Source organism: Phascolarctos cinereus, unplaced genomic scaffold, assembly GCF_003287225.1.
Source record: "Phascolarctos cinereus isolate Bilbo 61053 unplaced genomic scaffold, phaCin_HiC Scaffold_726;HRSCAF=1367, whole genome shotgun sequence".
NCBI classification, from domain to species: Eukaryota; Metazoa; Chordata; class Mammalia; order Diprotodontia; family Phascolarctidae; genus Phascolarctos; species Phascolarctos cinereus.
Genome location: NW_027556098.1, coordinates 386,013,003 through 386,026,989, shown reverse-complemented (window position 1 = coordinate 386,026,989; position 13,987 = coordinate 386,013,003). Strand labels below are relative to the sequence as shown.

At 42.9% G+C, this 13,987-nt stretch overlaps 1 protein-coding gene across 1 annotated transcript in view; it reads left to right on the top strand.

The window, feature by feature from the left end:
* FHAD1 (forkhead associated phosphopeptide binding domain 1) overlaps window positions 1-13,987 on the top strand; it is a 193,124-nt gene that overhangs the window by 53,679 nt on the left and 125,458 nt on the right. The window contains exon 7 of the mRNA XM_078146223.1: window positions 7,083-7,206. Coding sequence (XP_078002349.1) covers window positions 7,083-7,206 — 124 coding nt within the window. The remainder of the gene's footprint in view (window positions 1-7,082; window positions 7,207-13,987) is intronic.

Below are 13,987 nucleotides of genomic sequence, written 5' to 3'. Positions count from 1 at the left end.
GTTATGTCCACTTGGATTTTCAACTTCTGTTCTCCAGGTGAAGTATATACAGAATGATGTTTTGTGCAAGGGCCTTCAATAAAAATAGCCCTCCCAGAATCCTACCCTGAGCCCCCAGATTTCACTAAGGGACCAAATCTGGAAGCATTGCATTGACCGATTGTGTGTTTTGTTCCATACTGTCATCACTACTAAATAGTAGCACTGGGAATCATTCCAGCCATTGGCAACATGGCTGTATGTTTGGGTCACTACAGTAACCATAGGGTTTGGGGGCTCCATTCCATTGGATATCCTGAATGCATGCTGACTAGCTACAAAGCTCCTGGGGTTGGTCAGACCCACAGGGCATTTTCCTTACTGCTCTAGCAAGCATCCAGGCAAACAAAGGCATTAAGAGAAAACAGCTTCAACTATTAAAAACACACATTGTTGGTTCCTTCTATGATAACATTTGTGAAACTTCTAGCGAGAGGTGAAAGAGCATTTCTCAGTTCATGGTTTTAGTGCATTGTGACAAGCATTCATTAAGTGCCTACTACATACCGGACACTGTTCTAGGTGCTGGAAATGAATGGAGACCAAAATGAATACTTTTCTGTAAACGTGTCATATCTCGTGAGGAAAATAGAAATTCCTTAAACACAGGGCCTGACTTGCTTTTGGAATTTCATCACCAGTGCTTAGCATAGTCTCTGAGTCATAAGAGCCACTTAAATTAAATTCTCGGTGATTGGCTGATTGATTGACTCAGAACTGAAAGACCTAGGTTTGATACCTGGTCCTGACACTGACTAGTTGTGTGACCCTGGATAAGTCACTTAACCACTCTAAGACTCAGTCTTCTCATCTGCAAAAGGAAATTTAAATGCCTTTGTGTTACTTACCCAATGGGTATAAACCTCTTAAGTGCCTCCCAGAGAAGTGAACTGTCATTGTGTTTCCTCTTCAATACAGTGATATTAGTGTTCAGCTGAAAAGAGCATTATCGGGCCTGTGTTTGAGACCTGACTCCACTACTCACTACCCAGGGGAGGCATCTTGTCATGCTGCTCACTTGCCACCACTCTATCTTGCTCTAAAAACATTGACCAAAGCAATGCCGCCATTGCTACTGGGGCTCCTCTCACCTTTTCTGGGATTCCCTAGACCAGAGCCACCTTTCCTGGAGACCCCGGCCCTCTATGTATCGTATCCCCTCTTAGGATGTTGGCTCTTTGAGGGTGAGTTCTCATTTTTGCTTTTGTGTTCCCAGTGTGTAGCACTGTATTTAAAACATAATAGGTGCATAGTAGGTGTATCTGCATCCCAGGAGTCTGGTGCAGTGCTGGACACATAGTAGGTGCATAGCAGGTATAGCTGTATCTCTAGTGCCTGGTGCAGTGCTTGACACATAGTAAGTGCATAGTAGATGCTTCTTGTGTCCCATAGTAGGTACATAGTAGGTGTAGCCATATCCCTAATGTCTGGTGCAGTGCCTGACACATAGTAGATATGTCTGTATCACTAGGGTCTGGCACAGCACTTGACACATAGTAGATGTATAGTAGGTGTAACTGTATCCCTGATATCTGGTGCAGTGCTGACACATAGTAGGTGCACAGATACTATACCCCCAGTGTCTGGTGCAGTGATTGACACATAGTGGGTGTGTCTATATGCCTAATATCTGGTGCAGTGCCTGACACTTAGTAGCTATATCTGTATCACTAGGGTCTGGCACAGTACTTGACACATAGTAGGTGCACAGCTACCGCTTTCTGGTGCAGTGTGTGACACATGGAAGGTGTATCTTTATCCTTGGTGTCTGATGCACTGCTTGACATGAAGTAGATGGATAGTAGATATATCTATATCCTTGGTATCTGTCATAGTGCTTGGCACACAGTAGATATTTAATAAATGTATTTTCATTTGTTTGTTCATCTTAAGCAATTCACAACTTCCTGGGTCTTAATTTCCTTGTCTCTAAAAAAACCACTAGAGTAGAGGTTCTTAACCTGTTTTTTGTCCTGGACCCCTTTGGTAGGGTGTAGTGAAGCCTTTAGACCCTTTCTCAGAATCATGTTTTTAAATATATAAAATAAAATCCCCAGGATTGCAAAGAAAGCCAAATACATTGAAATATGAGTATCAAAAATTTCTTTTTAAAACCATGGTCACCTAGACCAGATTAAGAACCCCTAGACTAGAAAATCTCTGGGGCTCCTTTCATCTCTAAATCTATGGTCCTATGATTTCTCTACTGCACCCCTGAGAGACACAGGTAATGAAATGAATTTTGATCATTTTCCCAGCTTAGGTTGTCAGTCATCTTGGGTGAATGAGCAAAAGGGCTATCTGCAAGCCTGGTTCTGTGGAAAGTGAATTTATATTACCTGTCACCTAACCTTGAACTTGCATTCAACTCACACAATATCAGTGTTACTCTAGGGACTAACAGCTGGACTTTTGTTGAAAGATCAAAGGTCTCGGAGAGATAGATTCCAGAGTAAACCAGCCCCAGTGACAGCTGTGCCTGCATCCCTCTGAGGACATAAAGAAGAGATTCAAATGTCAATTAAATATGGAATAGGAGGGCTCTGTGTAGGAAAAAGAGAAACAAAAAATAGAGAATCGTAGAATCTCAGGGTTAAAAGAGAACTCCTCAGAAGTCATGGCATCCTTGAACACAGCTCCCCCAATGGTGTCCCCAAAAGGTAGTCATTGTAGTGCTGGGAGTACCCAACAGGTAGTCTTTGTAGTGTTGCACGTATCCAACAGGTAGTCATTGTAGTGTTGGGGGTGCCCAATAGTAGCCAGTCTTTGATTGAGGACTTCCAATGAGAGAGGAACCCACTCTCTTCCAAGGCAGCCCATTCCACTTTTGTGATAGCTTGAAATTATTTGGAAGTTCTTCCTTTCATTAAGCTGAAATTGACTATTTGGCAACTTTCAACCCTTTCCTGGCTCTGCCCCCCAAGACCAAGCAGGATCAATGTAATCTCTCTTCCACATGACAACCCTTCAGACATTTGAGGACAAGTATCATGTGCCCCTTAGGTTTTCTCTTCTCCAGGTGAACTATCCCCAATTCCATCAGCTAATGCTCATGTCACATGGCCTTTGTTGAGACCTTTCACTATCCCAGTTGCCCAGTTCTCTAGCTTATCGATATCCTTTACAACATGTGGTTCTCAGAATTGCAATAATAGTCCAGATGTAGTCTGACCAGGGCAGAATATAGAGGGTCTATAAGTTCCCTCATTCTGGATGCTCCAATGCCATTAATGAGCCCTTGGACATCACTAACTGAGAGGTAACAATAAAGACTTGGACTTGGAGTCAGACCTGGAGATAAATGCCCAGACAATGCTCCAAGATATAAGTTGCAGGATATAGGCAGTTCTCACTTTATATAAATTTGCATTATGCAAATTTGACCTTGCACAAAGAATTCTGAAAGAAATCCTCTTTCCTAAAAACCATCTATGTTAACTTTACTGTATGATACTATGTTCTCTCTCTCTCCTTCCCTCCCTCTCTCCCTCTTCCTCCCTTCCTCCCTCCCCTTCTCTCTCTCTCTCTCTCTCTCTCTCTCTCTCTCTCTCTCTCTCTCTCTCTCTCTCTCTCTCTCTCTCTCTCTCTCTCTCCCCCCCCCCCCTCTTTTTCCCCCTCTCTCTCTCTATTCTAACCCCTCTGCTCAGGGCTTTGCAGCCTCTCACTCCCTACCAAAAAACAGTAATAATAAACCCTCCAAGTGAAAGCAGAAGGACAGATGAGCTGAGTGACTGCCGCCACATGGGCTGCCGGATGAGGACTTGGCTCGAGACCTTAGGAGCTGAGTGGAGAGCTTTGCCTTGCTCCGACCACCCCCCAAGCAGGTCCAGCCCCAGGATCTGGTTGAGTTTGGTACTGTATCTTTTCCCACCCCACACGAAGGTCCTCTCCTGCCTGCATACATGTCCTGTCCCCATGTTTCTGCCACCCCTCCTCCCACCCTCTAGGTGTTCTTTTTCTCTATTCTGGCCATGGTTGGGCCTTGCCCTGTGTGTTCCCCCACTCCTGCTCTCCCTTCTCTGTATCTTTGAAGATAGTGCCCTGTGCCTGTCCGAGGCAATTAGCATTATGTAAAAGTCACTTTATTTAGAAGTCTGCAGAATGGTCCACTTATGTAAAGGGAGAACTGTCTATAGTTGTTGATCTGCATCTGTAGAAGGACCGATGAAGTCAAGGGTGTGGATAAAAAGATATTAATTTATTTAAAAAGCATATTATTGACTTCTAATAATAATAATAATTCATATACAGTAGTGCCTTAAAGTTTGCAAAACGTTTTGCAAGTATTATTTCATTTTATCTTCACAATGACTCTGAGAAGTAGGGGCTATTATTAGGACAATAAGGTAATATAAAAATAGATTATGAAATCTCTTTACAGATAAGGAAACTGAGGCAGACAGAGGTTAAGTGAGTTGCTTAGAGTCACACAGCTAATAAGTGTCTGAGGTGGAAATTAAACTCAGTTCTCCCTGACTCTAGGGCTAGCACTCTGGCCACTGTACCATCTAGATGCCATATCTGTTTATTTATTATCTGAAATAGAAAAATCTGTAATACAAAGCTTCTGAGTATAATGATTTATTTGCAAGGCTAGCAGTTGCCAATAAATCAGGACCACCGACTCTTCAGTAGTCAGAGACAACTGACAGATTTACAGAGCTCATTATCACAATAGAAAAAGGGGAATTACAAGTCAGAGAAATCTTGAGAGTTTTTCAATAGCACAAGGCAGGTTACTTGACTTGTGCTTAGGCTAGGTGCCTCCTGAAGCAAATTGAGTGTATTTTAGTTTTTGTTGTTCGGATGTTTCAGTCATGGCCAACACTTTTGTGACCCCATTTGGGGTTTTCTTGGCAAAGATGCTGGAGTGGTATCCACACCCAGAGAAAGAAATATGGAGTCTGAACACAGATGGAAGCATAATATTTGCTCTCCTTTTCCTTTGTTGTTTTGTTTTATTGCTTCATTCTAGTGGTTCCTCCCATTAGTTCTAATTGTTCTTTACATCATGACTAATGGGAAAATGTGCTTAATATGAATGTATATGTAGAGCCTCTATCAGATGGTACACCATCTTGGGGAGGGGGAGAGAAGTGAAAGGAGGAGAAAATTTAAAACTCAAAATCTTATGGAAGTGAATGTTGAAAGCTAAAATTAAATTAATTAATTAATTTAAAAAAAAAACACACCAAAGATACTGGAGTGGTTTGCCGTTTCGTTCTCTGGTGGATCCATTTTGTCAGGCAGTTAGAGGTTAAGTGACTTGCCCAGGGTCACGCAGCTGGGAAGTATCTGAGGCTTTATTTTGGTATACCATTGTCAATATTTGCAGTGTGGGTGTGTCAAGCAGGTGTGACAACTATTAAATTTCATATTTTCTATCAGATTGGGACCTATGTCTATCATCCTGCCTGTCAAAGTGAGATTGCCTTAGAAATCTTGTTCTGTAGCCAGACATTTGTGGTTAGGAGTGAATTTCATGATGCATGTGGATTAACTAATATTATTTCTGCAGCTGCTGGAAAGAGGAACTTACTTCAAGGAGCTAAAGAAATGAGGAACTTATCCACTTAAACTAAAAAAAAGGAATTTAGACTTTAGGAAAAAAATCATAAAATATAGCTTAATGCAGTGACTATTCCTACAAAGATATATATGTATTCTAAATTATCCACTAATGAGTAATAACTAATAATAAAACCTTATTAATCTATTAATTTCTTCATATCATAGTGTAGACTCCTATTGAGCTTGCAGTCCACTCATACCCCCAGCTCTCTTTCCCAAGAACAATTGTCTAACATGCTTGCTGACACGACGGATAGAATGCTGGGCCTGGAGTCAGGGAGACTTATCTTCAGGGGGACAAATCCAGCCTCAGACACTTACTAGCTGGGTGACCCTAGACAAGTCACTTCCCCCTGCTTGCCTCAGTTTCCTCATCTGTAAAATGAGCTGGAGAAGGAAATGACAAACCACTCCAGTATCTTTGCCAAGAAAACCCCAGACAAGGTCCTGAAGAGTCAAAACCAACTGAAAATGACTGAACGACAACAAATCTCCACATTTTCTAGAATTAACCTATTAGGAGACACGTTGGCAAACTAAGGCCCAGCCAGATGGAAAGATCATGATATTGCACATATGTCAAATTGCTTACCCTTTTAGGAAGAGGGGAGAGGAGAAGGAAGGGAGGGAGGGAGAAAATTGGGAGCTCAAAATTTTGTAAAGATGAATGTGAAAAATTGACTTTACATACAGTTGGAAAAAATAAGATACTATTATAGTAAAGAAAGAAATCATGACATGAGAAAACTCAAAAAACTTGTTGTAGAAGGAAGGATGTTGTTATAAAAGGAGATGATTAGCTTAGACAAGAGGAGACTTGGGGAAAGATTTTCACTCTTCCCAAACATTTAGAGAGCTGTAGCACGGAAAAGGTATTAGATTTGTTCTGATTGGGGCAGCTAGGTGGCGCAGTGGATAGAGCACTGGCCCTGGATTCAGGAGACCTGAGTTCAAATTCAGCCTCAGACACATAACACTTACTAGCTGTGTGACCCTGGGCAAGTCACTTTGCTTAGCCAAAAAATAAGAAAAGATTTGCTCTGATTGGTTTTGAGGAGTAAAAGGCAGGAGTATGAATGGAAGTTCTTGGGACCCAGATTTTGACTGAAATTCCCAATACTCAGGGCATTCCAAAAAATGGAGTGGAGTGAGTTCCCCATCACTAGAGGTATTCAAGCAGAGGCTACATGAACCCTTGTGCGGGATGGTCCAGAAGACATTGATCCAGGTGTCACAGAGCTGGACTAGATGTCCTCTACAATCTCTTCCAGCTCTGTGATTCTAAACAAATTTATAGCGACATGACCTTTGAAAACCTTGTATGTTTCTGCTCCCCACTGGTTGGATCTGAGAAATTCAGCATCTTTTCCCCAACCTGAGAATAGTTACCCAAACTTCAGTAAGCCTCAGAGCAGGACAGGCCCGGGCTGAGGCTGATCACCCCATTTCTGACTTTGTGTTGACTCCCACAGATCACTGCCCTCCAAAAAGGATACAGTAACATGTTGTGTCAGACCCTCACTGAGAGAAACATGGAGATTGCTAATCTGAAAGCCGAAGGGGAGAATTTAAAGAAAGACAAAGCGATGAGCTCAGGTAAATTTGCTCTGAGGCCAAGGAGACGGGAGCAGGAGGAGGAGGAGGAGGGTAGAAGAGACCAGGTTGTGCCAACTTGGTGGCATGTCTCACCACTGCAGTCACAGACTGAGAGGGGAGAGAACTGTGACAAGGGTAAGGCAACTAGGTCTTTCCCCAAGGGCAGCAAAATTTGAAGGTGATTGATAGTACTTCTACCCTAGAAGGTCAAAACAACTGAGTTTAGAACCTAGTTAGCAAGAATAATTAGTCAAACTAGCGAAGTGCTAAAAGATCATTTCTTTCTTGTCCCACCCCCTGTAATTCACCCAAGCCATGTTGGCTCCTCCATAATTTGGTCCAGCTTGGCTCCCTTATCCAGCGGCATCCTCTCCAGAAGCACATATAGTCCAATGTCCTAGAGTCTCACTCTCTTGTACCATGAGCCCACTCTAGAGACCCCACCCCCATCCCCCAGGGCGTTATGTTCCAAGGTTCAAGTTCTCTCCCCTTCTCAAATAAATTTGTCTTAAGACAAATTTTGAGGAAGCCTTTTGTGCAATTTTCCCTAGACCTGCTTCTCAGTGATTGCTCCAGGCATAAGAAGTAGTAGTGACAGCTCTAATGAACACATGCCGATAGGACCTCTCCTTTATGCCTCGATGTCACTGGCTACAACGATAAATGGACAGGGTCATTAGATTAGACAGTCAGTGCAGGTGCTGTGTGTATGATGGCAGCTAATGGACACATTTTCACTTCACACAGCTGAAGGTAGTACACCTCTATCCACACAGATTGCAGGTGCCTATAACTTAATGAACCTCAAATGTGAGAAATATAGGGAACCAGCAATCCCTATAAATGATGAGAAATCTGGGAGGCACAGTCTTCTCCACCACCCCTGACAAAGAATGTCTTCTCCCAAATGCAGGTCCCTGGCATCTCCCATGTGGGTATTTCTAAGTGGCATATAGTTAGTGCTACATAAATGCCATCTATCAGCAGTCCTCGAACAGAAAACTCCCCAGGTAGCATGGGTCATTTGTTGTCACAAACCCTGGAGGCTCAGGAAATCTCACAAACTAGAAAAATAGAGCTGCGGGGGCCCATAAACACAGGCTTGTATTGCTGGTATAGACTGACAGGGGCATCTGAACATGTAGCAATCAGTTAACTTTGAGGACACCCATGCATGGACAGAATGGGCTATGCCTTTAAAACTACCAGACTGGAACAAACACTCTCTCTCTCTCTCTCTTCTCTGTCCTCACTTCTTCTTCCTTCTTCCTTCTTCTTCCTCTCTCTCTCCTCATCTCTTCTCTCTCCTCTCATTTGTCTTTTTCCTTTCTTCTTCTTCTTCCTCCTCCTCCTCCTCCTTCTTCTTCCTCTCTCTGTCTCTTTTTCTCCTCATCTCTTCTCTGTCCTCTCATTCCTCTTCTTTTTCTTCTCTTCTTCTTCTTCCTCCTCTTTCCCCTCTTCCTTCTTCTCCTCCTCCTCCTCCTCCTTCTTCTTCTTCCTCTCTCTGTCTCTTTTCTCCTCATCTCTTCTCTGTCCTCTCATTCCTCTTCTCTTCTTCTCTTCTTCTTCTTCCTCCTCTTCCCCTCTTCCTTCTTCTCCTTCTCCTCCTCCTCCTCCTCCTCCTCCTCCTCCTCCTCCTCCTCCTCCTCCTTCTTCTTCTTCTTTCTTCTTCTTCTTCTTCTCTTCTCTTCTTCTTTTCTTCTTCTTCTTCCTTCTTCTTTTCTCTCTTCTTCTTCTCTCTCTTCCTCTTCTCCTCTGTCTCTCTTTTCTCCTCATCTCTTCTCTTCCTCTCTTCCTCTTCTTTTTCTTCTCTTCTTCTTCTTCTCCTCTCTCTCCTCCCTCTTCCTTCTTCTTTTCTTCTTCTTCTTCCTCTCTTCCTTCTCTCTTCCTCTTTCTCCTCTCTCTCTTTCTGTCCTCTCTTTCCTCTTCTTTTTTCTTCTCTTCTTCTTCTTTTTTCTTCTTCTTCTTCTTCTTCTTCTTCTTCTTCTTCTTCTCTCTCTCTCTCTCTCTCTCTCTCTCTCTCTCTCTCTCTCTCTCTCTCTCTCTCTCTCTCTCTCTCTCTCTCTCTCTCTTCCCCCTCCCCACATGTGGGTGTTTTAATCTTAGGTTATCTGGGCATTCACCAAAGCTCTGTTGTACATACATGAGCTTACTGAGCCTCACAACAGCCCTGTTAGATAGATAAGGCAGATACCCCCATTTTAGGGATGAAGAAACAGAGGCTTAGAGTGCTAAAGTAACTTGCCCATGTTTAAAAAACTAGTGTCAGAGATGTGATTTCAACCCACGTCCTCTAGGGAAGTAGCTTGCCTAAGGTTACATCAAGAGTTAGTAAAAGAGGCAGTACTAGAACCCAGGTCTCCTAACTCCTAGACTGTTTCTTCTACAAAGTAAGCAAGGCTGCTTCTACTTTAAATTTTTAGGGTTCGTGGATTTCCCCCTTTTCCTATGGGGCTGGCCCTCCCCTACTATATAAAAGGTTAGGTGAACACTGTCTTGGCAGAAGGAATCTCTGGTATATGTGTAACACTATTAGGTGCCCAAGCTAATTTCCAAGGTATAAATACTCACACTGAAAATTTAACAATTGGCTCTCAAAAGCCACTATGAGCTGGTTCCAGTACACCACTGATGTGCGAGTGGAGAGGAGACAGATGGGAGAGATGTTGTAGAATCAACACTTGGTAACTTGTCATGTAACTTAATGCTTTGAGTCCTTCTTCTGTCTTAAGTCTCCCCCAGAGCTTGGCACGGTGACCTGGACATAGACAGGTGATTAAGAAATAGCTGTTGGGTCAACTGTTGAGTTCTTCCTAACCCAAGTGCCCTTGATCCTTTTCTGGCTAGATTCCAGCCCACCCTTTGACTCTAAGTCAGAAATACCCCCTTTCAAATTCCCTGATTCAATGACACCTCCTTTGTCCCCTTCCCTTATTTATACCAAACAAAAAAGAATTCTTTGTTCACCCTCTTCCCTGTTGCCTACTCACAGCCACCTGCTCAACTCCCCTCAGCTGTCCTTGTGGCTTCAACTGTCTCACCACTTAAACTGCTTCTGCAGATCCAGGGTAAAAAAAGAATTCCTACACTGGTAGCTGTTTCCATGTTAGGCTGCTAGATGGTGCAGTTAATAGAGCTCTAGCCAGGAGTCATGAAGCTGTTCATTTGTTTCATCATATCCAACTCTCTGTGACCCATTTGGAGTTTTCTTGGCAGAGATACCACCATTTCCTTCTCCAGCTTGATGAAGAACTGAGACATGACCAGGGTCACACAGCTAATAAGTGTTTGAGGTCAGATTTGAGAAGTCTTCCTGATTCATGCCTGGCACCTAACTACCCCCCTGGAGTCACAAAGACTTGAGTTCAAATTCAGCTTCAGATACTTAACTAGCTGTATAACCTTGGGCAAGTCACTTAACCTCTGTTTGCCTCAATTTACTTAACTGTAAAATGGGGATAATCCTACCACCTACTTTATAGGGTTGTTGGGAATATCAAGTGAGATAAAATTTGTAAAGCCAGGACTTGGCACGTAGTAGGTACTGCATCAATGTATCAGTATTACTATGTAGCAGTAATAGCAGTAGTAGCAGCAGCAGCAGCAGCAGCAGCAGCAGCAGCAGCAGTAGTAGTACTAGTGGTAGTAGTAGTAGTGGTGGTGGTGGTAGTAGTAGTAGTAGTAGTAGTAGTAGTAGTAGCAGTAGCAGTAGTAGCAGTGTGGAAAGAGTTCTAGATCTGGAATGAAAGAATCTAGGTTCAAATCTTGGCTCTCCACCCTATATAATTTCAGGAAAGTGTTTGACTTCCCCAAACCTCAATTTCCTCATTTATAAAATTCACTGGTTGGACTAAATGATCTCTCAGGTCCTTCCTGGTACTACATCTATGTTTCTATGAAATATCACCTATAACCCTAAACTGAGATGTGTTCAAAAAGGAAAAAATAAATAAAAGTATGTTGAAAAATATCATGGATTATAAGCCACCTTAAGTGGTTCATTTTACAAACCTAATTTGGGAAGAAAGTGAAATTTACATGTAAACCAATAGGACTTCCTTTCAAGGTCTTAAATTAAGGCTTTTTTTTGTTTGTTTATTTGTTCACAGCACTGCTCCCCACCCTCATCCCCTTTAGAGAGTCCCCAAGCAGTGGGGGAGCATGGTAGGGAAAGCAAGGGATTTGGGGTGGGACGACCTGGGCTTCAATCATAGCTCTCTCTTTTTCCTTTGTTCTGACCTATGGTATTGGGACCTCCCTTTACCAATGCAGAACAGCAACTGCTCTGTAGTTAATAATCTTAAGAGTGTTTCCTGGGATACTGAGAGGTTAAATGAGTTGCCAAGAGTGATTTAGCCAGTAAATAGTAAAGGCAGAACTTGAACCCAGGTCTTCCTGACTCTGAGGCCAGCTTTTTATCCACTACACCTCAATGCCACCTCACTGAGTGATAATTAAAGAATTGAGTAAATCACTTCCTTTCCCTGGATATCAGTTTCCTTCCATATTTCTCTGGGCCTCAGTTTCCTCTTATATAAAATGAGAAAACAGGTAAAATGATCTGATAAGAATTGATTTAAAAAAATCTCTAAGATCCCACAAAGCCCAAAATCTAGTGATTTAGAATAATTAGAATTTACCAATAAAGTTTGTCTCTCTGTGCCCCTTTCCCCTTCTGTCTGCCCACCACCCATATTTCTTCCTTTGTTTAATTACATCTTGATTGAATATTTAATGTCAGTAAATAAATCAAGAAGCACCTGTTATGTGTCAGCACTGGGGTTACAAAGACAAAAGTGAAACAGTCCTTGCCCTCAAGGGGCTTCCATTCTACATGGGCACAGATAAATATGTAAAACTTGTAGAACAGGCCTGTGACTTCATAAGGGAGCTCCCGAGGAGGAGAGTCCCTTTACCAATGCAGATTAGCACCTGTTTCTGCAATTAATAATCCTACTGACTGTAGCCTGGGACATGTAGAGGGATTAAGTGTCCAGAGTCACACGATCAGTCTGCATCAGAGGCAGGTCTTGAACCTAGGCCTTTCTGGATCCTCCATCCACCATATCACTTAGTCTCTCAAATATTACCTCATCTCAATGAGGTGAGGAGACAATGTTTCCAAAGTGCTTAGCCTGGCACATAGTAGGTGCTTAATAAATGCTTATTCCCTGTTCCTTTCCATGCACCCCTTTGGCAGTCTGATGAAGTCTATATATCCTTTCTCAGCATCATGTTTTTTAAATACATAAAAAAAAATGCACAGGATCGCAAAGGAAGCCAGTTTTATTAAATGTTTAAATGTTCACAGATGCCAGATTAAGAACTGATTAAGGTTACCAGTTTCTGGGCAGATGCCAAGATGTATTAGTAGAGGGAGTTTCTCTACTAGGAGTCACAGGTCTAGAGGACCACCAATCACAAAGTACTCAATATCACTGCATGCCCTCTCCTAGGCTCTATTGCCCTCTATTACTCAGAGAACAAAACAAATAGGACAGATGTTCTTTATATTACTAATCTAGTTTCCACAGGTACTGTTAGAACATCTGGTCAGATGTAGGGACTAGGGGGTCATATCTCTGAAAGGGGACTTAGTGTAGCCAAGCTAGACTTGGAGGAGTCATTCTGGGCAGAAGTTCCTGAGGTCATCCTCAGAGAGCCCAAATCAGGCCCTAAAGAGCTTCTAAGTGGCCTTTGCCTAGGTTTGGGAGAGACAGATGCTTGAAGTCCGCACCCGTCCCCACCGTACACCTAGCTGCTGACAGCTCAGCTGCTGCCCTCTTTGCCAGAGAATCCTGGCTCTGTAGGAGCATCTCTGTGCCCTGGAGGGCCATCCCAAAGCCTCCTGAGACACGGGGAGGTCATGGACAATGTCATGGTCTCAACATTTGTATTCCCAAGGCTAGAAAGTACCAAGGTAGCAACCGAACCCCCACCCAAGGGCAAATGCTTCAGGACTTCTAGTATTGTAAAGAAGCAAAGGCAGAATGCCCTTCTAAATCATCTTAACCTTATCATGAGCTGAGGATCTGTGCCTTGAAAGATAATAAAACAATAACAACAACAATAATAATAACATTTATCTAGCACTTACTATGTGCCAGGCACTGTGCTAAGAGCTTTACAAATATGCTCATTTGATCTTCACAACACTGGGAGGTAGGTGCTATTATCATCCCCATTTTACAGAAGAGGAAACTGAGGCAGATAGCAGTTGAGGGACTTGCCCAGGGTCACACAGCTAGCTAATAAGTTTCCAAGGATGAAATTGAAATCAGGTCTTCAGGACTGTAGGTCTGGCGCTCTATCTGCTCCACTTTATCAGTCTAGGGACCAGTCCCTCCACCAAAGCAGCGTGCAGCCTGTCTATAACTTGGCAAATGAGTATTAGAATCACAGATCTAGACCTAGAAGGGACCTCAGAGGCCATGTGGTTCAATACTCTTATTTTATAAAAGGGGAAAGTGAGGCTCAGCAAGAGAAAATGACTTGTCAAGGTCAGTAAGTGGCCAAGCTGGGATTCAAACCCACATTCTCTGCTGCATATACCCAGGTGAGACTGTACCCTCTCCTTTCCAGCCAAGTGAATGTCTTCTTTATTATTAAGCATCTCCCTGGGAAAGAATTGACCTTGTTCTGGTAAACTGATTTAGAATCAGTTGTCCTTGTGTTGACTTTAACCTCCATCGCTCAGACTGTGACTGATGAAGGCATCTTTGCACTGACTGTCCCCAAATCCCCACCACCTCTTAGAATCCCTTACTTCAAGACTCAGCCC